This window comes from Eleutherodactylus coqui, chromosome 1, assembly GCF_035609145.1.
Source record: "Eleutherodactylus coqui strain aEleCoq1 chromosome 1, aEleCoq1.hap1, whole genome shotgun sequence".
Classification (NCBI taxonomy): Eukaryota; Metazoa; Chordata; class Amphibia; order Anura; family Eleutherodactylidae; genus Eleutherodactylus; species Eleutherodactylus coqui.
Genome location: NC_089837.1, coordinates 469205399 through 469233100, shown reverse-complemented (window position 1 = coordinate 469233100; position 27702 = coordinate 469205399). Strand labels below are relative to the sequence as shown.

Here is a 27702-nt window from a genome sequence, read left to right as displayed (position 1 = left end):
GCCCTCAATAAACATGGCTTCTCCGAGCAGTTATCACGTGATGTCGCCTCTTGACACGTGACCTCTGCTCTGTCGACCTTGCAACCGGTGACAAATGCGGCTTCCCCTCCTAGAAGATGGCGCTGTACAGGACGGGGACGTGCCGGCTGACAACGGATGGAGGGGGCCGGGGGCTGAGGCAATGTCTAGTGCTGCTGTGAGTATGAGGAGGCGGCTGCGGGGACACATTGGCACAGCCCGGGTGATGCCAGTCAGCAGAATATGGCTGCCCTCCTCACTGCTGACATAATGAATGGTGCTGACAGTTATACCGGTAGTGGCAGGCTTTATAAATGGAAAGTACATTGTGGGGTCTGCTCTATGATGCCATGCTCAGTTTCTATGTGTGAGCCTGCGTGCGTTCCGACAGAGGCGCCAGCAGTGGACCGGCAGCGGCGGGGAGCCTGCGCCGGCAGCGGACCGGCGGCGAGCCTGCGCCGGCAGCGGACCGGCGGTGGCGGCACTGCCGAGCCTGCGCCAGCAGCGGACCGGCGCTGCCGAGCCTGCGCCAGCAGCGGACTGGCGCCGCCGAGCCTGCGCCAGCAGCGGGCCGCCGGCATCAGCAGTGGACCGCCAGCTGCGCTAGGCCTGCGCCAGCAGTGGACCGCCAGCTGCGCTAGGCCTGCGCCAGCAGTGGACCGCCAGCTGCGCTAGGCCTGCGCCAGCAGTGGACCGCCAGCTGCGCTAGGCCTGCGCCAGCAGTGGACCGCCAGCTGCGCTAGGCCTGCGCCAGCAGTGGACCGCCAGCTGCGCTAGGCCTGCGCCAGCAGTGGACCGCCAGCTGCGCTAGGCTTGCGCCAGCGGCGCTGAGCCTGCTCCACCAGTGGACTGAGAGCAGCTCCAGCGGCAGACCGAGAGCAGCACCAGTAGTGAACCACCAGCACTGGGCCGACAGTAGTGCTAAGTCTGCGCCAGCAGTGGACCGCCAGCTGCGCTAGGCCTGCGCCAGCAGTGGACCGCCAGCTGCGCTAGGCCTGCGCCAGCAGTGGACCGCCAGCTGCGCTAGGCCTGCGCCAGCAGTGGACCGCCAGCCGCGCTAGGCCTGCGCCAGCAGTGGACCGCCAGCCGCGCTAGGCCTGCGCCAGCAGTGGACCGCCAGCCGCGCTAGGCCTGCGCCAGCAGTGGACCGCCAGCCGCGCTAGGCCTGCGCCAGCAGTGGACCGCCAGCCGCGCTAGGCCTGCGCCAGCAGTGGACCGCCAGCCGCGCTAGGCCTGCGCCAGCAGTGGACCGCCAGCCGCGCTAGGCCTGCGCCAGCAGTGGACCGCCAGCCGCGCTAGGCTTGCGCCAGCAGTGGACCGAGAGCAGCTCCAGCGGCAGACCGAGAGCAGCACCAGTAGTGAACCGCCAGCACTGGGCCGACAGTAGTGCTAAGTCTGCGCCAGCAGTGGACCGACGGCAGTGAATAGATACTATATTCTAGTTGTGTAGAGCCAAAAAGAATGGCTAACGAGACGAGGCTGGCGCCACATCTAGAGCTGGGTTTTCGCACACTGATGGGCACGTTGATGGAGCGTCCTGCTGACGTCCGCAGCTGTTGTCTCTTGTGCGCCACATGTAGAAAAGGAATTTTTAGGCTATTGTTACACAGCGACTTTGGATGCAACACAAGTCGTACAGACAAAAGATGGCAGCATGACCCGCTACACCGCGTGACGATCACAAGGAATCAATCCGGTTTGAATGTCTTGCGATTGTTCTGTCACAATAGCTTTCAGTGGGATCCCACGGTCGGCACTCAGGCTGTAGCGGGAGGTTAGGCCGCGGGAGGCGTTTACACCTCAGATGTCGTGTAGCCGAGGCAAGAAATTGTGACATGATAAACACTTGCTGACACTAGAATTGCGCCATCTGACTCTGGGCTGCTTGGTCGTTAGGATATGACTGCCATCAGATTAACTACCATATAATACTGCCTCCCACGGCGAGCCGCTGCTACAGGCCACCAAGATATGTTTTACTATCGTGGTGAGAACTTTAAGGGCTAATGCCCACGGCGGGATTTCCGCCGCGTCACACCGCTGCTCTTAGGTTCTAATAGCTCAATGTTCACGCTGTGGAATTTCACCTCGTGAAATAAACCGCGGCATGTTCTATTTGCCGCGGGAATACACACAGCCGACTTCCATTGTAGTCAATGGAAGCCGGCAGTCATGCTATACTTCCGCTGTCAGTACAGCAGAAGAATCGCGTGAATATGTGACCCCCGCCCACCGCCGGCTGCATCATATGCTGTACTGCACAGGCGCCTCAGGCAGGATTCGCACAGCGGATCTGGAAGGTGAGTATGGGGTCTTTGGGGGGGGCGCCGTGACAGACTCCGCTGTAATATTGCGCTGGCGGAGTCCGTCAAGGCCTTGGGCATGAGCCCTAACACTTGGGGTGTGTTCACGTTGGAATTTTGCCTCTAAAAAACACGTCAAAATCTGCAGCACTTTGGCGCGGGTCAGTGCAGATTTAGTCCAGTGACTGACCAAAATGCGTGTGTGAAATTCTGATACGGAAAATCTAATTTCTGTGTCAAGAAGTGACATGTATCTTCATGATGCGGCACTGAGCGGAAATGTCTCTGCACGCAGATTTTTCCCATTGACGGGGCACTTCTTGGCGCAGAAATTGGATTTTCTGCATCACACGGAGGCGGTATTCAGATGGAAAGGCTCTAGAACACGGCTGTCGTCGGTGCCCAAACTAAACCCGGATTCATCAATAAAGACAACCCGGGTCCACTCCATAACAATGCAGTTTTGTCATCCTTAGCACCACTATAAACAGTGGGTGGGTGTCAAAGGCAGTACATGTAATGGGCGCCACAAAACCAAATGTCCTTCAGCCAATTGCTTGGTTCCAACAGACAGGGGTGCAATGATGGCGCCACTTGTCTCTGGATGGCGGACAATGAAACAGTTGGAGCTGCTCATTCTTGTTGGCCGATCCTCTCTACCGGAGGGCTGTCGAGACCATCCGGAGTCTGGTCGCCTTGTGTGTAGCCTCACGCATCCATTCATCCCAACACCTAACAGTTTGGTCAGAGCAGCCCAGGTGGCGGGGAATTCATCGATACGACCATCCAGCTTCTCACATCCTATAATGCGCCCCTCTCAGACTCCGCTAACGGGGTGAAATCTCTTTGATGGCATCGTAGAGGTGTCTAGTGGTCAACAAGCTCTACACAAGCGGAAGAAGAGGTCACTACACACAAGGAGCCGCTTTATGCGTATCCCCCATTGATTTTCATGGGTCTGAGTTCTGTCCGTTTCAAACTCCAGAGCTCGTACTTCCACCCCTAAACCACCCATCCATACTTCTTTTTATGACAGTGGTTAAAGGGCCTTCTTCTGATGCATATGCTTTTTTTTATAGCACTGCAGCTCGTCTGACAGCCCACTACCTACTCTAACAGGGCGGAGCAGAGAAACCTCCGATCCCCACCTTGTAACCCTTTACATTGCCACAGTCAATGCGACTACAGCATGTAGTAGGCTGACAGAGGGAGGGGTCTCCCTCTGTCAGCCATTGGAACCCTGTGATGTGATCATGGGGTCCTCATGGGTTGCTATACCGCCTATAGGGTTGAAGATGGCCTCCGGGGCTGCTACCCAAGGTGACTTATCAAGCAATAATCGTTGCGTCTAAATGGGCTTAAACTGGACAGGTAACCTTTGAAGCAATAGATTTTGGGAGCGATGCCCTGCAGGCCACCACCTTTAGAGATCTAGAAGAATCCTTGAAAGAGCAGAGGCACCCAAGCGGCAGCTACCTCCTCCAATCTGTCTAATGGACAGGAAACGGGAATGAAGAAGATGAAGGGCGTGTGTGCACCCCCCAAAAAACCCTCACACAGCACTATTAAGGGGGGAGGGGTGTTAGGGGTCTTTGAATGTAGCGATTAAAAAAAAAATGATAGCAAATTTCTATAGCTTTTTTTTTTGTAGCTTTTTCACACTTTTAGAAAATAAATATAAATGTGTGTGTGTATAAATTTAAATTTTTTTTTTCTAAAAGTGTGAAAAAGCTATAGAAATTTGCTATCATTGTGATTTTACTGACGCGCAGAATTAATTTTAACATATTATTTCTGCTGCACGGTGAACGCCGTTAAAAAGAAAATGGTAAAATGCGCCAGAATTGCAGATTTTTTAAATCTTGCCTCTAGAAAAAAATGGAATAAAAAGTAATTGTTGTATATTCCCACAAATTGGATAGATGAAGACCTCATAATACAGGCCCTTGTAGAGATTCATTGATAGAAAAATAAAAACGTTCTGGCTCTTGCAATTCGGTGACATAAAAGCAGATCTTTAAAAAAAAAAAAAAAAAACTTAAGCAGCAAAACTTAAAAAAAAAAGGGTATAAACTTGGTATCGCCGGAATCGCGCTGACCCAGAGGATAATGTTATCACAGGATTTATTCTGCATGATCTTTCTTTTTACTAAAAATGGATCTAGATGTATCAACATGTAAAGACCACATCCTTTATATGAAGCAACACATTATCTATAAAACAAATTGGCTAATTAAAAAAATGTAAAGCAAGAAAAAAAGAGGAAAGGGACCTAAAATCCAAAAAACAATGGTGCATTTCTTTTTTTTTTTTTTTTTCTTTTTTTCCCCAATCCCCTTAAGAAAAATTAATACAGCTATACAATACATTGTATGTACCCAAAATGATGCCATTAAAGAATACAAGTCATCCCTCCAAAAAAATGAGCCTTACATGGGTATGTGGACAGAAAAATTAAAGTTATGGCTCTGGAAATGTGACAATGAAAAAACTGAAAATGTGTTGGTTATTAAGGTGCAAACTGGCCTTCATACTGAAGAATTAGAATCATTTGTGCGAATGAGGTCTTAAAAGGAACCTGTCATCAACTATAAGCACCATAATTCGGGTGATTTGGAGTCCATGTAGCCTCTTTTTATACTCGCCCTCGTTCCTGTGGTGTCCCCTATGAAAGTTAGCTCACGCACAGCAAGCTTGGCTCTTTCTCAGATGCTGGGGGCATGCACCCGCATAGAGATGAATGGGAAAGAGCACACACTGCCTTCTGAAGAGTCACGCTTGCTGTAAGTTTGCTCCGTTGACTTCACGTCGCCTAAACTATAAGAACCAGAACTTAGTTTATGGTGCTTCCAGTTGATGTTGGGTACCCTTTAAAGGGGTTGTCCAGGACATTTCCTATTGATGACCTATCCTCGGGACAATCAACTGCTTGTTGGGCCAGCTGTCAGTACAGATAGCACTGTCCGTATTACAGTGGCCTGAAGAGGCACAGTTTCCACTGAATTCAAGCAAACAGCTGGTTGGTGGGGATCCCAAGTGGTGGACTCCAAGCTGGCCAACTATTGCTGACCTATCCTGAGGATAAGTCAATAGGAAAAGTCTCTGACAACCCTTTATATTATTCCTTCTGTAGAAACCCCCCCTGGCTCCAGAAGCTGAAGACTTTAGTTTAGGCACTTATTAATCCCAGCTCCATGCTCTTGTCTTCCCAGGTACCAGCCGTGCCACTTATCCACCAGCCAGAAGCCACAAGGCGTGCTCCCACTCATCACTTCCAAAGTCAAACATCTTAATGCAAAATATGAACGCTTCTTGGAAAGAAAGTTTCCAAAGTTTTATATCTTGTATTCCACCTTTATGAAAGGTAAGTGCGGCCTGTACTGCAGATGTTTGGTCTTGTTCACCAGGTAAATCCAGACATAGAGGGGAATCTGCAGCCAGAAGTGCCACAGAATTCACAGGCAACTCATACGGATTTTGCTGCAGATGTCCCAAGGATTTGTGGCAGTAGTCTACGTGTTATGTATGGATTGTTTGCTATTGCAGCAACTTACAGTATAAGGGTTCATGCCCACGACCAGATTTATACCGCGGTTCTGGAAATCCGCAGCTATTAGGTTCTATAGCTTTTCTGCCAGCCAATGACAGTACGCGTAATCTCCCTGCAGGTTTCCGCTAGCGGTAAAAAAACGCAGCATGTTCTATTTGCCGCGGATTTACACCGCGGGAGGTCTCCATTTATATAATATTAATGGAGACCGCGGAAAGACGTGCGTTTTTCTGCAATCACCAGCGAGCGCATTTCGTTTACCACCACGGTACTCCCGGAGTGTAAATTCGCGAGCGTATGCCGCAACGGTCGTGGGCATGAGCCCATAAGCTACAAATGAAAAGGGATCTGATAATGCAGTATTTTGTATCCTTTTGTTAGTTGTGGTCATGTAGCTGCATAAAAGACACTGATGTCAGCTGTCCATATAGTTTCTGCCTAATACCTGCACTTTGTCTTCTGCAGCTTCAATTGGGCTCAACTGGATGGACATATGTCTGTCTTCGGTCTTGCATACTATGTTCATTCACACTTTAGAAATTGATAAGTTTTGGGTTGTTTTAAAACAATCTCATCTTTGCTTAACACAATGGAAGGAAAATTCTGAATTAGGGCGCCTGCACACTAGCTGGATTTCCGCCGCTGGAAGCCTGCATAGGATTGTGTTAAACTCAATCCTATGCAGACGGCCGCGCGAAATCACGTGCCGCAAACAAACCGCGGCATGTCCTATTTCTGTGCGGGGCAGGTCACTCACCTGCTGCCGGCGCCGGCTGCCCGGCAAGCCGGCACATCAAAGAGCCGGAGCCGCGGGTGAGTACCCACTGGTCCCTGCAGGTGCTCGGGTCGGGTCCCGCAGCGGGAATCCTCGCCGCCGGATCCGACCCGCCCGTCTGCAGACGGCCTTAGGCCGGAGGCAGAAACTGGAGTGTTCATGTGTTTGCTTCTGGCATCTGCTTACGAACAAAAGGATCAGGCATATCAAATTCAGCATGCCCAATTTTTTTATACACTGTGTAAAAAAGTCCCTAGAAGACGATGTTGTTTTGCTGCAAAACTCGGCATGCAGTTACATCTCGGGCAAATATGTTAAGGATTAGAGTTGTGTCGCGATTAGATGAATGGTCTTGCCACCTGAGGTCCTTCCACCCTTGGCCTATAAGGCTCTCACAGGCTACTTGTGTGTAGTGGGGCTCTTTTTCCACTTGTGTGGAGCTTGTTGACAACTAGATTTCACCCCGTTACCAGAGTTTGAGAGGGCGCATTATTGGAATACTAGAAGCTTGGATGGTCATATTGACGAATTGCCTGCCACCTGGGCCATTCTGAGCAGACTGTTAGGAGGTGTTGGGACCAGTGGATGCGTGAGGGCACGCACACAAGGCGACCGGGCTCAGGACTGCCTCAACAGACCACCAGTAGATAGGATCATCCTATAGTCTGACAAACACGAGCAGCTCCAACTGTTTTATTGTCCACCATTCAAAGACACCATAGTTACAGGCCCCTGTGAATGTCAGACCATTTTCAGGGTTGGGCTGAAGGATATTTGGTCTCATCATGACCATTACGTGTGCTGCCTTTTAAAATCTACCCTCTGTTTGCAGTGGTGTCATGGCTGATGGAACTGAACTGCTATGGAGTGGAACCGGTTGTCATCACTGACGAATCCAAGTTTAGTTTGGGCACCGACAATTGCCATGTTAGTTTCTGTAAACCTCGGGGTGAGCGCCTCTATCCTGCTTTTGCTGTGGAGTGGCACACTGCCCCCACTGCGCGTTTGATGGCCCCGGGGGGCCATCGCATACGACAGTCGGTCACTCCTAATAGTGGTACGAGGGACTATGACAGCGGTCGCATACAGCAAGGGTGGATGTCACAGGAATGCCTCCAACATTGCCGCACTTCTGCGGCCTGCTCAGTCAGCAGATTTATCATCAATAGAAAATTTATGAGACCATCTGAGACGCCATCTTCAACAACCTATAAATGTGCACAATCTATTCTAGAGGCTCAGTTACAGCTAATGTAGACTGATGTGCTGCAGGATACTATATGGAACCTAGATGCCTCCATGCCTGCCCAAATCACATCTTGCATTCAAGCTAGAGATGGTACAACAGGGTACTAGAGCCTCCATGCCCATTCGTATCACATCTTGTATCAAAGCTAGAGGTGGTACAACAGGGTACTAGAGCCTCCATGCCCACCTGTATCACATCTTGTATCCAAGCTAGAGGCGGTACAACAGGGTACTAGAGCCTTCATGCCCGCTTGTATCACATCTTGTATCCAAGCTAGGCGCGGTTCAACCGGGTACCAGAGACCCCTTTAAGTGTTCAGTTCTCTGAAATAAATTCTCCTTTTGCTCTGATATTGTAATCACTTATATCAACATTACAATCACACAGAGAAAGTTCAATTTGATTATGACAATTCCTTGTAGGTATTTGGGTTTGGGGATTTTGACAATGAGTGTGTTATAGGGATTTATCAGGTAAATACTATTAATGACGTATCCTCACAATAGGTCATCAATAATTGATCGGCTGGGGTCCACCTCTTGGAACCCCAGCTGATTAGGCGCCCACTTTCAGCGACACAACACACAGGATATGGAGAAAAAGCAGAGGCTCCGACCCTTGTGTAGTGGCCAACGCTGGTAATTGCAGGCACAGTTGTCACTGATTCATGAGAGCTTCACCTGCAATTACCAGCGCCAGTCACTACAGAGGTACTCAAAGAGCTGAATGACCCTAACTGATCATCTATTGATGACATATCCTGAGGATAAGTCCTCAATAATATTTGCCTGTAATATCCCTTAACTTTTTCTTTCTCTCCCTTTCTGCATGAATGTTGTTTGGTCATCCAATACTCTGCCTTTTAGATATATTTAACCAGGTGTTTCCATCAATCTGTCGAAGCCGGCTCTTACCCAGTGATTCCTGCTGGGCGTCGTAGATTTCATTATTCCTTTTATCCCACTATATGATGTATGAGAGAACGGACCATTCAGAATAACATTCTCCTACCTATATGTTGCAGGAGCGAAAATGTTGTGGATTGATGGAAAAGAAGTGACCCGAATAAGGAGGAGGATGAAAAGCCAAGGGATCCAATATCACCAACTGCCTTATAGAGATATGGAAAAATTAAGACAGGTGCGTTCATATACGGAATAGATGCACATTTATATAAGGAGCTTTTCCTGTTAGGAGACCCAGGCAGTAATTTATGTAGCGCATTATAGCATCTAAAATATTGCTCCTCCGGTCAATTGGTTTTGTTTTGAGAACCTCTAACCGTTTCAGCTGATAAGATCGTGAATCACATTTGGTTGCCATGGCCGCCTAGGGCCTTCTGAAGGTCCCCGGGGCTACCATGGCTGATGGCCTGATAGATTGTCAGAATGTGGTATAATAAAATACTATGGCATTGCATTATACTACAGGAGCGATCAAATGGTTGCAAGTTCAAATCCCATATGAGGACTAAAAGAAAACTAATGTTTAAAAATTAAAAATAATGTAAAAAAAACTTGATTATTGGAAAAAATAAAAGGTAGTTTAAAAAAAAAAATAAAAAAAATCCCCATTTACTTTGTTTTTTTTTTTTTTTTATTTCATTTTATTTTTTTTAATCGCTGTGTCCATAAGCGTACAATGTATCAAAGTAATATATTATTTATCCCACATGGAGAACCTTGTCAGAAAAAAAATACACTGTCAGAATTGTGTTTTGGTTTTTTTTTGGTCTCCTTATCTCCATAAAAAACTTAATAAAAAGCAATCCAAAAGTCTTTTGTGCTTCAAAATGGTACCAATAGAAACTTCAGGACGTCCCGCAACACACAATTATATCAACAGCAACAGTTACGGCTGTCGGAAGATGCGGCATAAAATAATTACATTTTTTTTCCAAGGATATTTTATTTTTTAAAAGTAGTACACCAAAAAAAAAAAAAGATATAAATGTGGTATCATCGTAATCGTACTCACCCATACAATAAAGTTATGTCATTTTGGCTGCAGTGTGTATGCTTTGAAAACAAGGACTCCGTAAAGATGGATAAATTGCTTTTTTTTTGCCCATTTCAAGTTTTTAAGTAAATTATATGGTACATTAAATCGGAGCATTGAAAAATACAACTCGTCCCGCAACAAACAAGTCCTAAGACATCCTAAGAGGATGTTTGGAAAGTGGCACAACATTAAGGGTGGGTTCCTGCTGGAAATCTCACGGTTTGGCCGCAGCAAAAACCGCGAGATTTCCGCCAGGAGAAGCGCCACGGAAAAACCCATGGCGGCTTTGAAGCAGCCCGGCCGCTCGATTTTCCGCTGCGGCCGGCGCTCCCATAGAGGAGAGCGCGGCTGCAACGGAAAGAAAAAAGAATGGACATGCTGCGGTCGGCAAAGCCGCGACGCAGCTGCGGTTTGGGCCGGATTAACCGCAGCGGATTGGCCGTCTCGTGTGGACGAGATTTCTGAGAAATCTTGTCCACATGGCTGGCTAATCCCGAGATTAGCGGCCGCGGGCGGATTTGCCGCGCGGAAATTCCGTCCGGAATTTCCGCAGCAAATCCGCCCTGTGTGAACCCCCCCCCTATGGGATTAATGAAAAGTAAGTAAGTTTTATGTATGTTACTGAACTTCCATTTTATGCTTTGATTCTTATTATTCTATTAATGAATTGATTCAAAGACTGAACAAAACCATCACATTTAACTATAAACTTGAGGAGCAAATAAGTACAAGTTCTCTGCCCCTTGGATAAAACTGCTGTCATGCAGATATACAGGGGCTTTTGACAGTATCGCCTGATGGTCACTCATTACCTCCATTTAAGGTGCACGTGTTGCTTCATGAGGTCCATTTAGACCTGTCGATTAGTCGTGTGAATGAGGGCCTTTATAGTGAAAGTACTTTGGGCACACTAGAACAGCGGAGCCTTCTGTAACTACTGGTGCAGGTTACTGGGAGCCCATAAGGTTTAGACTTTGCAGTCATGTGATGGCATTACTCTGGCTGTCACCTGTAATACCCCGGTAACAAGTGGATTGTTTCCCACAGCCCACCTCTCTTTCCTGAACATGTTACTATATGGCCAATGAACAGTCTTCACTGCGAGGAAGCATGCTGCCCTTGTGTAAATGAGTACTTATATAATGTCCTATCTGTTCACTTATTATATGCAGCTGAAGAGACATTAAACGGAACTTTGGTCTACTTTTAGGTTACTACACCTTCGTATGCCATTGCAGAAAAACAATGTCCGTAGCGTACACTGACCGCTTTTATTGGGGCATACTCCTTACATATATATCTGACATACTTTAAAAAAGGGGATGTGAACATAGCTGCAGGTTTTTATTTTTTTTTTCTAGTTTCATCAGTTTTTTTGCTTCTTGCAAACAGTTTTTGTATGTTTTTCCCCAAATAGCCTTTGTCTGTCTCCCTTAGTTCAGAAGAGATCTCATCAAAGCCACCCCTGTGATCATCATTTCTGCTCCACCATTTGCCAACTATCTGGTCTTTGTTTTAATGTAAGTATAACTTGCAAATGTTTCAGGGCAGCTGTATAGAACGGTTTATGACACTCTTCTGTTAACCCCTTAGTGACCAAGCCTGTTTGCGCCTTAGTGGCAGAGCCTAATTTTGAAAAAATCTGACATGTCGCCTTAACATAGAATAACTCCATAAAGGTTTTGCATATCCAAGTGATTCTGATATAGTTTTTTCGCCACATGTTGTACTTCATTTAGGTGGTAAAAATAGACCGATAGAATTTGTGTATATTTATTAAAAGTGCCATAATTGGGAAAATTTGAAAACCTTGTTATTTTTTTCACCTGCACTATGTCAAATATGTGCAAACATACTGTACATGTATGAGATATATATTTCCACCTGTTTACTTTATTCTGGAAGCACATTCGAAAAACTTTTTTTTTTAACCATTTAACAATGATTATTAAAATTTTGAGGAACATTTTGTTTTCCTACACCAAGCCAAGATTGCAAAGAGGTGTTAGAATTATAGATGCCCCCATTAAAAATAAAAATAAAATTATATATATATATATACACACCCCTTTAATGTATTCACTGAGGGGGTTCATGAGTATTTTGACCTCACAGTTTATTTTCAGGAGTTAAAGGGGTTGTCTCGCGGCAGCAAGTGGGGTTATACACTTCTGTATGGCCATATTAATGCACTTTGTAATATACATCGTGCATTAAATATGAGCCATACAGAAGTTATTCACTTACCTGCTCCGTTGCTGGCGTCCCCGTCGCCATGGTGCCATCTAATTTCAGCGTCTAATCGCCCGATTAGACGCGCTTGCGCAGATGGGTCTTTTCCCTTCGGCTCGGTCCGGCGGCAGCGGCGTTCTGGCCCCGCCCCTTTCTACGCGTCATCACGTAGCTCCGCCCCGTCACGTGTGCCGATTCCAGCCAATCAGGAGGCTGGAATCGGCACACGTGACGGGGCGGAGCAGAACGCCGCTGCTGCCGGACCGAGCCGAAGGGAAAAGACCCATCTGCGCAAGCGTGTCTAATCGGGCGATTAGACGCTGAAGTTAGACGGAGCCATGGAGACGGGGACGCCAGCGCAGGGAAGGTAAGTGAATAACTTCTGTATGGCTCATATTTAATGCACGATGTATATTACAAAGTGCATTAATATGGCCATACAGAAGTGTATAGACCCACTTGCTGCCGCGAGACAACCCCTTTAATGTAATTTAGAGGAGAAAAAATAAAATATTATACTCTTGCAAATATGTCATTTTAAAGACCGTTTTTTTTTTTTCTTATGGTGCACATGAAAATGAGTATTTGCACCCCAAAATGGATACCCTTTGTTTGTCCCGTGTTTAGAAACATACCCATTGTGGCCCCAATATTATATCTGTATGCACAACGGAGACCAAACCGAAAGGAGCAGCCGGTGGCTTTCAGACCAGACATTTTGCTTGAAGGTGTTTCAGGCCCCATTGCCCACTTGTAGAACTCTTGAGTGCACAAAACTAGAACCCCCACAAATGACCCCATTTTAAAAACTAGACCCCTTAACAAATTCATCTAGGAGTGTTCTGCGTATTTAGACCACACAGTTTTTGAATGAATCTAAGCAAAGTGGAAGGAAAAAATTACGTCTTTCATTTTTTTGGCATTGTGACATTTTAAAAACAGGGGTTTTTTTGTACAGCGCACATATAAATGAAGACTTTCACCCCAAAATGGATAGCCCTGTTTGTCCCGTGTACAGAAGCATACCCATTGTAGCCCCAATCTGGACACATGGCTGGGCCTATAATGGAGGGAACACCCATTGGATTTCAGGACACAACTGAATAAATTCCAGGCCCCATTGCCCACTTGTGCAGAAAAAAAATTGATTCCCTAAATGTTAGATAAAAGTTATAATGTAAAACTATGGGGTAGGTCTCAAGAGGGATAATTACAGAGGCACGGTTGGGAAGGGCACATGGGGCAATAAAATCATGTATTCGTCCTCCTCCCACGGTTGCTGCAAACCCAACACCTTTATGGGGGGAATTTCTTGACCTCAGCGGCAGGGATGGGGTGTGAAAAGTGGCGCTCTGTGAACCTTTACACCACCTAAAACTCTTTAGTTTGCCGAGGTGCGGCGGTTTCGCACAGAAGGCGCTCAACAAGCTGCTCCTGGAACTGCAGGAAGGAGATCGTTCCCGGGGCTTCTTGTAAATTACGTATTACAGGTAGCGATTTGAATAATGCCTGGATTACACGGCCATATGTGGAATCTGCTTGTGAGCCGCCCGTGGCCCTGCGTACAGCCGCGTAATGTACTGTGCATAACTGCGTACTCACACAGGCGGTCATGCGCAGTACACCTTATTTTGTTTATATTTCCTGTGCCGTCGCTTAGCGAATACGTGGGTCCCTGCAGTCTGTACACAATGTAGTTGCGTATAAGCTGCGGGTATATCTGCAACCATAGATCACAATCGGCTCCGCAGTAAAATAGAATTCCAATCCGCTAATGTGAGTGGAACTGTGTAATCCAATGTATTTCATTGATCCTCAGATTACCACAGATCAAATGCCCATGGAATCCGCAATTCCTATGCGGTCGTGTGAGACCAGCCCAAGGTAAATTGCTACCTTGCTATTCCATTGGATAATGGCGACCACGTTGACAGGGGACTGCTCAACGAGGCCTCTGCCCAACCCCCAGCCTCTCCACTACTTTTAGTAGCCAGAAGCAAGGAGATTTTAAATTTCCCATGATCTCCTGGCTTCTGTGCATTCGTCCGACATTTTGCCGATGGTGCTCATGTGCAGAAGCCAGAGACAGATGCTTGCGGGACTTTGCGGAGGTGAGTAGTTTATATCCCCTAACAGATCGGATCCATGAGGGGGGGGGGGGGGGGGGGTAAAACTTTAACTTTAAAGGAAAAGTGTGAACTTTTATGCAATCACCATTGTTTATTGGATAATGGCAATCACGTGACTTGGGGCCGCACACTGTGGTCCCCGATGACAGCTCCAGGCTCTCGGCTACCTCCGGTACCCGATAGCAAGGAGCTGTCACACGCACAGACCCCGAGTCTTTAGTCTACAGGGCCAGCGTGTTTTTAGTCCAGACACCCGGGACGTGAAAACACGTATGGGTGGTCACGTGGTCACCAAGGGGCTGAGAGAACATTAAGTCAAAAACTACTAGAATTACTATGATTCCATATTTTTTTAATTACCTACACAAAGAAAAAAAATCGTCTTAATGGATCCCCTACTAGCATCCATCCAAACAGTGTAAGTATGTGTGAAACACTAAGGTCACTCTCACACATGCCGTTGGCAAAACGCAGCAATTTTAATTTTTTTTTATTGCCGTTTTTGGACGCAGGTTCCTGACTCCAACAGCGGGTTTGTACGCACCCCATCATACTGATGGGTGATGAAATGCGTTAATCGCGGCAAAATAGAGCAGACAGTGCTCAAAAATCAAAGTGCTAAAAAGGGCCACATTTGAGCACGTCTGCAAGGTCCCATTGAAATCAATGGAAGCGTTATACCGATGCGTTCAAAATGCCGCAGTAAGGCTAGCTTCCCACAGGGCGGAATCCCGCTGGAAATCTCACGGTTTGGCCACACTTAGCCACGGGTCTTGGAGCTGCTTGGCTGCATGCTTTTCCGCTGCGGCCGATGCTTCCACAGAGGAGAGCACGGCTGCAATGGGAAAAAAAAATTTGACATGCTGCATCTGGGGAATCTGCGCCGCAGCATCGGCTTCTGCTGGCTTTACCACGACAAATTGGACGCCCCATGTGGGCAAGATTTTTGACAAATCTCATCCACATGGCTGGCTAACCCCAGGATTAGCGGGCACAGGCGGATTTGCGGCAGCGAAATTCCGGACGGTAATTTTGTGGCGAAGCCAGCCTAAAAAGTGCATCTATGAGAGTGGTCTAATTGTAGGGGAAAGGAGTAGGCACCGGGTTAGTTTGTCCTTAGGTGTAAGGCCATTAGCTGCCGAAAAAAACCTTCCCCGACTTGTCTTTAAAGTTGTGACCAAGTAAAGAAAACCACCTTGCACTTTCTTTCCATAACCAAAGATGGAAGAGACAAGGATGTGAAAGAGACCGGTTTTTCTGTTCTTTAGGAATCCTTGCTTCTTGTGCTTGCAGATAGAAGGACATACATTTGCTTTGCTCTTCCTTTTGCATTGTTTTGTAGTGTTTGTTCTCTGTGATGATGGCCTTCTGTATTCAGAGAATTGAAGGAGTGGGAAGAGAACAGAAGAGGAAAGCTGAACAGAATGTGCAGAAATATTGCTTATTACGATGAGCCTGGACTTGGTTTAGATGCCATGTTTCCTTACTTTATGTTTTTGTGCTTTCTCTAGGTATTTGTTCCCCAGACAATTGCTGATCCGACACTTTTGGACTCCAAAACAGCAGGAGGAGTTCCTAGAGATTTACCACAACAAGCGGAAAGATGTTTACGAGGACGTGTTGGACAGTTTATTACAATCTCTTCCCTCCGTGACCGAGCAGACTCTGCAGGATCAGATTCGCTATTTGGTCACACAGGTAAGAGTTAAGGAATAATCTTCACGCATGAACAAGGCTAAAGTATTTGTGGCCTTGCGAACAATTCATCACTCAGTAGCTCACATCGTGGAACGCCTAAGATTTTAATCAGATTGTATAGCGTCCCTGTAGTGCTAGTTAAAAACCCAGATGCAGAAGGAAAATTCCAGCTCCCATATGCCTGGTGGGGCCCGTGTATCGATGTGACAGGCAACACTTGCAATGTGTAAAGTAGTCTTCAGCACCTCATGCTCAGCAAAACTTCCACTACTTTGAAGTTCCTTTAAAAGTTTGGTAAAAAAACATCTAGCTGGATCCGATACTCCTTCACTACTGGAGCCTTAGTCTTTCGCACTTGGCATGGTTCACTTTGTGTCCTGTTTCTGTTGTTTTTGAAGGTTGCATGCATTGATGTCTTGCCCTCATGTTAATTTAGGCCACTACCAGCCGGAAGTATTTTAGATCAGGGTCCGTGGGTCCAAAAACACATAAGGGGTGCAAATCTTTCCGTTCTCATACTCTACTCTTGGGTTTGGCTTCGAAACACTGACCAGGATATGGCCTTATGGAAGTGATCTTTATGGTTTTTTGTCTTGTACGTGTCATTGTGCAATAAATAGGCCTATTTCTCATACTAGGTGCAACAAGGAATTCACCCAAAGGTGGCTAATATTGAGCAGGTCAGGACAGCTTTCTCAGGTCCACCTTTCTGTATGTCCAATCTTGATGTCTATCAAATGGTAAGAACAATGGTGAACAACCTTTCATTTTCCCCTTTTGAAGGCCACATTATTACATTGCACACATGTTGTATGTAGGGGAGACCTACCAGAACAGAGACCACCATAAGGATCTGCCAGTCCATGGAGGACTTACATTGTCTGTGCTGTACACAGCTTGGCTGGTGATTGCAGTGTACACGAAGTAATGATTAATTTCTCTTGCGGTATGCTTGCATCATTCACCAGCTACTTTCTGTAGCTGATCTGATCGCAGAAGATCCTAGCAGTGATCACATCATCTAGAGACCATTCATTCCAATAGGGAGTGCCCAAACCAGACAACATATTTACTGCTAAGTGATATATAAAACTTTACATCTTTTCAGTCTGTGCTGCATTAGGCAAAGCATTATGTTCTATGCATATGTAACAACGTGAATACAATGAAGCCCCCCCTCCCCTCCCCAGTTCTATGTATTACATTGATGACCACTAATTTGAATAGCCTCCATTTCCCTTGCATTGTATTTCATTGTTGCAAGAGAAATGTATGCCTAGCTTGGGGGTTAGGGCCCATTTACACCAGCCGATGATCGCTACAAAATCGCTAATCGGCGATTTGTTTTAGCGATAATCGGTGCATGTAAATGTGCGCCCATCATCCGCTTTTCGGGCACTGTTAGCTGATTTGTTAAATTCAAGCTAACCTGAAAATCGGCCTTCACTTTTATCAGCAGTTTTCCATGGGGAGTGCTGATAGCATTGCTTTCCAGTGGAGAACAAAGGATCTGAGCTCAGATAATAGCCCTCAGGCTATTAACTGCATTCAGCGAAGGCTTCATTTGCACACTTAATTGGTACTTAAGTAGTAACTACTTAATACTTTATGCAAAATGATCGCTCAAAGCTGTCACTCATACTGTCCTTTGAGCAATCATCGGTCTGTGTAAAACAGCCTTTAGAGAGGCCAGACCTTTCACGATCAGTTGATCACCGTATTAGCTTCCTTTAAAAAAAAAAAAATGCAATTGTCTCATGAAGACGAACCCTTTAAATTCCATTCAATAAAATGGGCGAATTACAAAAGACTGTTTAAAAGGTTATTTATTTCTCTAAATGACTTTAGGATTGGTGGTGGTCCGACCACTGGGACTCCCGTGGTTCCTGAGAATAAAGGGGCTGCAATACTGATTCAGCGCTGTGGCTCTTCCATGCTTTGCTGTTCTGGAAACTGCAGTGCAGCTTCCAGCAAAGTGAGTGCAGCTGGCTGCAGATCTGCTGGAAGCGCCACAGTGCAGGGAATAGACTTTGATTGGGCTACAGTGCTGAATTGGTGCTGAGGTCCCTTCATTCTTGGAATTTGTGAGTCCTTGAGGTCTGACCCCCCCCCCCCAAAAGTCATAAGATGATAGCACATCCCAGCTATATGCCATCACTTTTTCTAAAATGGAAAAACCCTAAGTGATTGGTCCCATAGGTGCGTACAGCCAGAGGCATACGGAGGTGTAGTATGGGCCCATAGGTGTGTACAGCCAGAGGCATACAGAGATAAGGTATGGGCCCATAGGTGTGTACAGCCAGAGGCATACAGAGGTACAGTATGGGCCCATAGGTGTGTACAGTCAGAGGCATACGGAGGTACAGTATGGGCCCATAGGTGTGTACAGCCAGAGGCATACGGAGGTACAGTATGGACCCATAGGTGCGTACAGTCAGTACAGCTGTACAAGAGGCTTTATTCTCCACTACATGACATGTTTGCTTGTCCTTTCCTTCATGTACTTCTGGCTCTCCAATTCATCCCGTCTCACACATCCACCTGAGATCCACAAAACCTGCATTGTTGTTGGGCTTTAGTAGAGTAACACGCAGTAGTGTCCTATGACATTCAGGCGGCTAATAGAGGCTTTTGTTTGTACAGAGATCTTTAAGTCGTATTATGTTCCTGACGCCGCACCTTCCAGCTTTTTTCCTTCAACGTCGGCTCAGATCACACATTTTTGAAATTCATCACCTGGACCATGCCCTGCTCCAATGCGGAGTGCAAGAACTCGCTGACGAAGAAGTGAAGAGGGTGAGACGGGGATTAATGGGTCGTAGATTATCATTTTACTTTTTCGTTTGTTGGGGTGCTAGTGGTTTATGGGAGATTTGGTTTGGTTTTTTTTTTTGTCTGTTTTGGAGAGGGCGGGTGATTGGTTAGCAGCAAACTGATGAGTATCTTTGGGGGCAGATTACCTCCTTGGCATAAGGTCTGGCTCACACGGATGGATTTCAATTGTGGAATCCATGATACGGGTCCACACGGGGAATCTGCAGCAAAACACGGCCATTGAAAAGCATGTACATATGTTTTTTCACTCACACTCGTGGATACGAATTGCATATTCTGTGAGCAGAGGAAGTCACAGCATGCTCTATTTTGCTGCCGAGTCTGCGCAGACGGCCTTCACTGGAGGCCATCCGACCCACAGCCCATACATACCTAACATCGTGTATGGGCTGCGGATACCCGTGTCATCACTTAGTGTCGGCACAGCAAATACAAACATTAAAAAAGAAAACCTGTACTGCGCATGACCGACAGCGAGCCGCCTCTGTCATCCCCAATATAGAACAATTTAGGTACGCAGGATGACTGGCTGGGGGTACAGACTGAATCCACTTCAGGCCTCCCGCATGCAGAATCAGGTCCGCCCGTGTGAGCCCGGCCTCACTGTCCATGTACAATGAGGGAGGAGCAGCAGGTATGTGCAGAATAATTATGATTACATCTGTGTGAGAAATGCCTGATTTTCCCACTTTTCAATTAGGTGTTTGGTAACTATTGGATCGGGCCCTCAACCTGAGATGGCTGTTGGCCAAACACTATTTCTGCTGATTCCACAGTAAAAATCCCTGATCGGCTTGGCCGAGGGTTTATTTTAATGGGGGGATAAGAATAGGCCGCTGGAATCCACTTGTAGAAGTGATGTATCTCTTGCCAGACAAAGGTTCAGGTGTGTTAAAGGGGCAGTCCAGGTGTAAACTATTGATGGGTTATTGTTGGATAGGCCTTTAATAGTTTACTACTATTTAAACCCCTTTTAAAACTCTCCATGTTCGATACCCCTTCCTTCCAAAGTTTACCATGAGGTGACATTGATCAAGCCCCAACATGATGGTTGTCCAATGATATTGATATCTGGGTTCCGCTCTCTTCCTACATGTAACCTGTGGGAGAGACGTCGGTTGTGTAAAACGGGCCTCATACATAGAAATATCTTTAATATCCTTCTAATACTTTATTTAACTCCTACCACAGACTATGGGAGCTGCATCGGGTGAGACGTTGTGATTTGAGTGACGCTACTCCTCCGGCTAGTAACTGTGACGTCTCTGACTTTCAGGCCTGTTATATCCGAGGGCTGAACTCGGCTCACCTCAGTATAGAAGACTGTAGAAAGTGGTTACGTTGCTGGCTGCAGCTGTCGGAGACATTAAAAGGTAAAGGCTCTCGACCGTTTTAGCATTTTGGAAATTTTAAGTGATTCCATAACTTTGGTGTAACTTGCTTATATATTAGGAGATTGCAGCTAGAACAATTCCCCGACTCTACAAGCCGGAGACATTCGGGTCACATGGGATAGGCACGAGGGAATCCGGTTTTCTGCGTTGGCTTTTCCTCAATGCCCAGCACACTGCTGTCATTTTCTACTGCGTTGAATGTCAAGTGTTCAAGACAGGAAAGTTTAGATTTCACAGGGTGAACATTTTATTATTGAGGCCAGACATAGACTGGTGCCTCCTTGGAGTCGGTATCCAAGACAAGGACATATGGGGTAATGCAAAGGTCCAGTATTTCCCAGGGAAAATCTCTCACATGATGGAAAATGTTTCCTTGTATATTCTGTTCTTCTCACCTGCGCCCTTATAGCAGCCGGGGAATGACTATTGTAATACTCCCCAGGGAGTGCATGATGAACAGATAGTTTCCACCATATGAGAGAATTTATTTATTCTTCCCCAATGGGAAAACTTGTATGACTTTTGGAAAATATTCATGCCCATCTTCTTTTTTTTTTTTTTTTCAAACAAAACCGTAGGAAACCCTGCGTGTGGTGCTTACAAGCAGTGACTATAAAACATTTTTAACCCTTTCCAATCCACTGTCTGACGACATTATGATTTAAGGCTGTACAACTCCGATGTTGGAAGACGTCCGTCAGGGTTCTCTTACTGTACATTGCCAGCCTCCCCTATCAAACGTGTCACCTCATGCAGTACTGGCTTTAGCCAGCAGATAGCACTGTTGTGTAACGGCAGAAAAAGAGTAAGCCCCCTAGGAAAACCAGGATACAAATTGGATTGGAAAGGGTTAAAGGGGTTGTACTACAAAAGAGTCGTCCTTGCTCATGGAGCGCTGGCTGAGCATACACTTCAATTGAATGAGGCTTCCAGAAATGGCCAAGCAGCACCCACTCGGGTATATCTGCAGTCCCATCGAAAGTGAATGGAGTGCTTGTGCGACCAGCGCTCCATGCCAACTACTCCTCACGGGGGATGTCGATACAACCCCTTTTGGGCACATTCAGCCAATGGGACAAAACCAATCATTTTAGTGAAATCACAGATGTAACCATTATTATAAACCTTTTCAAATCAACAACATTCATTACTCCTACGGCCGACTTCAAGGGGTCGTCTCTTTGTCCACTGGTTTCCATACTTCCTGCTCAGCAATGGGCTGTAGCAATCACATAGCCGTGTCAACAGAGGCCCTGGAAGTACACCACCAGTGGGAGACCCGTGGAAACGATGGGGCAGGGGTACAGTGAGTATTACTGCCACTAGCAGATATTCTCACAAAAATGTATGTATTTTTAGGGGGGCTGAATTTACAGGAGTGTATAAAAACTTGGTGTGTTGAGTATGAAAAACCGATTTTTTTTTTTTTTCCCCATCCTAGTAAGTTCCATATGCAATTTGTGTGTCTGTCTTTTACTTCTGTAGGTCATTTTTCTTTTAGGTCTGTGAAAATCTGACCCCAATTCTTATTTTTCTGCAGCTGCTAGGGCCAATTTATATATGGTCATGTCTTTGGGCTGTGTGCTGCCGGTGTATCCCGCGGGCACCACACGGCCCCAATATAGCCTATTAGAAGATATACTCGTGCGTTGCACGGTGATTTTATGACTAGCAGTCCCGGAATATGAGCCACAACAATGAGCACCGCACGGTTATGGAAGTCGTCCAAAATAAAAAGCTGTTGCCCTAGCAACCAATCACAGCGCAGCTTTTATTTTCCATCAGAAGTGTAAGAAACGAATGCTGAACTGTGATTGGCTGCTGTTGGCAATAAAAATTACAGGGGAAGTCGGTGAGTGTTTTATTTATTTATTTATTTATATTTTTATATATATATATATATATATATATATATATATATATATATATATATATATAAATTTTTTTTATTTTTTTTTTCTTCTTTTTTTAAAGTTACGCCAGTATTCGTTGCCCGGTACTGAAGAACGCTCACGCAAAATGTCACTCAAGTCAGGCCAGCAGTGTTTTGTATACAACACAAACAGAGTGTGCTATCTATATTATATATAGCCCGGGTACCTGACGCAGAACACGTGTGATACAAAACGGGACATTTTAAGTAAGAGAAGATGATTTCGGAACGTACACATAAATACGTGGAAGCACCAATGCTGATTAATGCTATGTGAATGTTAGCCCTATATTATACTGTGGAGGTAAAATAAAAGCTGTGCTGTGATTGGTTGCTATATATTATACCGCTGAGGTAAAATAAAAGCTGCGCTTTGACTGGTTGCTATGGGCAACAGCTTTTAATCCTCAGTACTGAGATAAAATGAAAGCTACTTATATCTAAAACACAATCTGTTTGTGTCGTATACAAATCTGCAGTTCTGGTCCGATTTGAGTAAAATTTGGCAATTTTTGTTGCCAATAGCAACCAATCCTAGCTCAGCTTTCAGTCATTATTCTCTTGAGGTAAAATGAAAGCTGCGCTGTGATTGGTTGCTATATATTATACCGCTAAGGTAAAATAAAAGCTGCGCTGTGATTGGTTGCTATGGGCAACAGTTTTCAAACCTTGGTTATTCCATGTCTGGGGACAAATCATTTGCTGAAACACAAATTGTCAGCGCTCAGTCTGACTTTCCTAGTGAGAATTACTTGTTGGAAACACTAAATCGAGTCTGTAGAATCCACTGGTGAAAGCAATGTTGCCGAGACAACAACATTTCAGATTTTTAATTTTTTTTAAGCCTATAACCTTCTCCGGGTCGACATTATACTGCGTGCAAAATGTCATATCGGTGGTACAGTTTGTGTGTGATGCTCCAACGAACAGACATTGACAAATGTATAGAAGATGAGGCGATTTACATGAATGATATTTCACATGGAATGATGGCCGATGTGGAAAAAAAATCAGTGTGTCCCCTACTGTCGTGTGTTTTCACGGATGAGAACGGGATATGCAAAGTGCAGCGTCTGTAGAGCGCAGACAGGCTGATGCAAATTCCTCCAGCGCAATTCTCACATAGGCAGGGGAATCCATCGTAGCAAAGGATTGGTGAAAATACGCCATCCATTGTGTACATTGGCGCGCTGATTATTATGTCTGCTGTCCACCAGTTCTTGTAAGGAGAAGTCAATGAGCGTCGTTCAGTCTAAATGCAGCCAACGACAAACGGTAAATCTTCCACTTCCCGTTCGGTGTTGATTTTTATGCAGGCACAAATTCATCGTTGGCTCATTCACTTAAGGCCCATTTAGACACAACGATTATCGCTCAAAAGCCATCCTTTGAGCAATAATCGTTGTGTGTAACTGCACTGACATCGTACAGTTTTCGTTAACGAGTCGCTGATCGTTGTCTTTCAGCGTGCTGGAAGGCAAGGATGAGCCTTATCAGGAATTCACAGTGGGATACAGCTGATACTATCTGTACCCCTCTCTCTGATGACAGGCGCGGTATGAAGAACACAGCAGTCTAGATGTATTCTGCATACTCCACACGGAGCGCTCCGTGAACAGCTGCGGTATGAAGAACAGTCGTCCAGCTGTGTTCTGCATACCCCGCTCAGCTGTATAACAGCTGAGCGCTCTGAGCAGAGAACAGCTGGATGCAGAAGACAAGCGGCCCCTCTTGTCTTCTGCATCCCCCGCTCAGAGCGCAAGGTGATCACTCAACGTTTGCGCGATGACCTCGTGCTTAAAGGCACACAACGATTATCGCTCAAGACATCTTTTGAGCGATAATCGTTGTCTAAATAGCGCTCATTCAGTCGTTCTTATACAGCAAACTGAATGACTACTTGTTTGAACGAACCAACGATGTAGCTTCCTATAAAAAACAGGCTGCCCATGTGAACTCTGGCATTGTTCGCACGCTATATAGTTGGGTGTAAACGGACCCCACGTTCAGGACAGTATGAGCCGCAGGGTTTTTGTTACCATGTCTTGACTATTGATGTTTGTTTGCAGAGTCGGAGGCGTCGTTGCTGTTGCACAGCATGGTCCTACTATCTGCCAACTACCTCCAGTCCCTCGAGAGGTGAATGGGAAGGAATCCGCAGACAGGAGACATTGACTTCTCTTCTGCTGGGTCTTCGAGCGGCGGCCCCCCAGAGATGTGATGTTCTGAAGACTTGTAAAGCGTTCACCGTTGAAAGGTTTCTTTCAGGTTTTTGTAGGTTATGTAATCCATCCTTTTCTCAGAAGACTTATTTTGCACGGGGCACATTGTTATATCGTGTGTGTGAGAGAATAATCCTGGAGCAAGGCGGAGAAGAACACTTAAGTCAGATGGGACCAAACATATAAGGAAAAACCTTGGTCTCGAAACGGCTTGGAGATTTTTTTTTTTTTTTTACCCCCTCTAGGTCTGCATTAATGCCCCAGTACGGCTTCATATTGTAAGTAAAGGTATACTTACCCATTGCAGACATGCAGTATTTCATTGTACTGCCGCTATCAATGAAGTTGCAAGAAACTCCATTCGCACGCGGAGGAAAAATCTGCAGCATAAATTGACCTGTGCGGAAGATTTTAATTGTGCAGCACGTCCCCTGGGGTGGAGAAGGAGAGGAGCGAGCCGCAGCATGTTTACACCATATTCCACACGGCGGTGTGGGTTTTGCCGCTTCGTGAAATATCTGCAGCGGATCCACAACATTTGAACATGCCATTAGATTTGAAGCCATAGTCCAAAGGTTAAGAACAAACATCTTGTTATGTGGGTTTAAAGGGGTTAACCACTTCTATAGAAGGACTGACACTCCTCACCTTTAAGTGAATGTCTGTAAGCCCAGGACCAATTTGCCTTGGAGGTGCTAATAATGTGCTTATCGTATGATTGTATATTGCTGAGAAACATTGTCCAATGGGTTTGTATGTTGTTCAGTTCCTAAAGTGGAACTATACAATCTGTTTAATCTCTACCCCACTATATAATATACCACGGGTGGGGGTGGGGGGTCCTGCTGCTTCTAAACCAGTGGCACTTTGGACAAATCACTTATGTACAAAATTCTGCATCCAGTCACTTTGTGGGAGCATTTTTTTTATATACAGTATAAAGTAACTTGTGTAGATCTGTGTTAATGCAGCAGCATTGTTAGTAATATATGAGGGGGGGGGATGTATAAATTTATTCGATAAGTTTAAAAAAACAAAAACAAACCTTTGTTTTACCATTAGTTGCGTTCTTGTGTGTTCTCTGGTAACATGTTAACTTTGATCTTAAGTTTTTGTTACCATGTCTTGACTATTAAGGGAGACGAAAAAATACCTCTGCAGCACCTCCTATTAGAAGGCAACATTCAAAGTCTAACACTGACTTGCAGGAATGCTGCCTTCCAAGAGGTGGCGCTGCAGAGGTATTGTTCCACCTCCCTTACTTGCATATTACCCAGAGGAGCACGAATGGCCTTAGAAAAGTCTCCTCACTCGCTCACCTTCTAGGTGCTCTCCCTAAGGAGAAAAGACAGCGTTCCTGACCAGCTTTGCTTTTAGGAACACAAGTTCGTACATTACAGTTCTAGGAGGCGAGAATTGCTACATGTTAAGCCACTCTTACATACGCGTTCAGAAAGCACAGCAATTTTGACCGCATGGTACAGCGTTTGACAGCGCTTTTTAATGCGCCCCATTTTTGTGATGTGATTTTTTTAAACACATCTTAACGAACAAACAGCGCTTGAAAATCACGATGTTAGAAACTCTGCGTTCCAGAGCAAGTCTGCAAAGCCCCATTAAAATCAATGGGAGCATTGTACCGCAGTGCTCAGGACACAGCGCTAATAAATGGGGTTGTGTGAGTGTGGCCGTAAACAGCTAAGGGTACATTTACTCAGGACATTGTCCACAGCAGAAAAACCACATTATGTGCAGGCTTGCCACTACTTTCATACCCCACTTGAAGGGATGAACCTTAGCTGTGAATATCCTCACAATAGAGACCTACTGCATATTTAAAGGGAACCTGGAGAAAAGATAGTGTTTCTGACTCCCCACCCCACCCAGGCCTCTCATTAGTGAAGCCAGACTCCTACAGTACACTGATGAAGAGCAAATACCCTAAAACAGCTATCTGTGCATAGAGTCTGGCTTTGCTATTAATTCCCAGTCATTGTTACAAGGCTTGTATAAAGAGTCTGACTTTGGCTTGAAGGAATGCTGCCTTCCACTAGGTGGCGCTGTGGAGGTATTATTCCATCTACCTTATTTAAAGGGAACCTGTCACCTGACTAAAGCACTGTAAACTTATGGTTCTGTTAGGCCAGGTAACTGGGTGATATTTTTTTTTGTATGCGCACCTACTTCTTGGTGACCCTAGTGGCCACTACTGAAGTCCGCAAGCCAGACGAAGTGTCAGATTTTAATATGCAGCAAGGATTTCAGCGGAGGACACCATGGGATCCAGGGAGCGGGTGACTAAAAAAAAAAGTATGAAAATACAGCATCTTCGTTACCTGTCAGCTCGCCTATTAGTTTATGCTGCCTCAGTCCGGTGACTGGTTCCCTTTAAAATCCTCACTACAGGGCAATTTACACTATGCACTTTTCTTGCAATGTAAACCACCCACCATAGAGCCTGTATGTGAACACATCCATGATACAGGCAGATGCCGAATAGGAAGGCTTAATTGTCTGAAAACTTTTTCTATCATCTGCAGTGTGTCTTGAGGACTGGTCCGCTCTCCAGAAGCTGCTTTTTTTTTTAGTATCTGCTTTTATTCCACATGAACTAATGCTAGAGCTGTGCTATTCCTCTAGAATTCCTCCTAGAAATTAATGAATTGTCACCTAGGCATTGCAATCATGTGTTCTTCACAGTCAGCACCCATTGCAGTGTGTAGGGATGTGCGCTTTGATAAGGGGTAATAATGGCTGATCTATTTATACATTTCCAGGAGACATAACAGAGGAACCGAACAGATCTAAGAAGTGATCCTTCAGAATTGTTTTTGGATACAAACACTTACTACAGCAGACAAGTCAGGAGTGGCGAAAGGCCCTTTAACTTTTATACCTTGTGCTCAGGCTATACAACGACTTGTAGTAATGGTGAACAAAATAAAACATATCAGATGGATTAATTTTTTTCTTGCTACAATCGCCACTTTTTCTCTATAGGAAATGGTGTTTGCAGTAATCCTTTGCTTTAGAGACTTGTGCCGCCATGAGTCACAATACATTCTGGGCTTTAGTAAAGCTTTTGATTCTGGCATTAATTAGCAGTACAATAGTCTTCTAATAAAGCTTAAAAAAAAAAAGAAATTGGGGGATTTGTCTTACAGGAGCATCGGTGGTAGTAAATGTAATGCTGCTGTTGCTTAGATACTTGGAAACCATACCAAGTTACCTAGTTACAGCTGGTTTTATCAAAGGGCTTGCCCCATGAAAAATATTCTCTTGTATCCAAAACATTTTCTTTTTTATTTACACTTCGTTGGTTCTATCCCTAGATATTCCAGGACTGCTTGAATAGCGCCACC

General features: G+C 45.5%; 1 protein-coding gene across 2 annotated transcripts; it reads left to right on the top strand.

Moving 5' to 3' along the window:
- LETMD1 (LETM1 domain containing 1) lies at positions 1-24402 on the top strand. 2 transcript variants are annotated; one of them, XM_066584380.1, is made up of 9 exons: positions 8-196; positions 5535-5686; positions 8921-9036; positions 11335-11417; positions 15770-15956; positions 16595-16696; positions 18600-18752; positions 20068-20164; positions 24188-24402. In XM_066584380.1, the coding sequence occupies exons 1-9, from the start codon at positions 117-119 to the stop codon at positions 24259-24261; spliced, it is 1044 nt and encodes a 347-aa protein (XP_066440477.1). In that variant the 5' UTR covers positions 8-116; the 3' UTR covers positions 24262-24402. The 2 variants fall into 2 exon arrangements, with proteins under 2 accessions (XP_066440478.1, XP_066440477.1); XM_066584381.1 differs by lacking the exon at positions 24188-24402 and having other exon boundaries at positions 1-196; positions 19983-20094.
- Positions 24403-27702: the final 3300 nt, after the last annotated feature.

Excerpts from the sequence above, each read along its gene's own strand:
- LETMD1 (XM_066584380.1), top strand. The coding sequence starts at position 117 with ATGGCGCTGTACAGGACGGGGACGTGCCGGCTGACAACGGATGGAGGG. Across the intron at positions 9,037-11,334 it reads ATATGGAAAAATTAAGACAG|TTCAGAAGAGATCTCATCAA; the intron begins GTGCGTTCATAT and ends TGTCTCCCTTAG. Across the intron at positions 11,418-15,769 it reads TATCTGGTCTTTGTTTTAAT|GTATTTGTTCCCCAGACAAT; the intron begins GTAAGTATAACT and ends TGCTTTCTCTAG.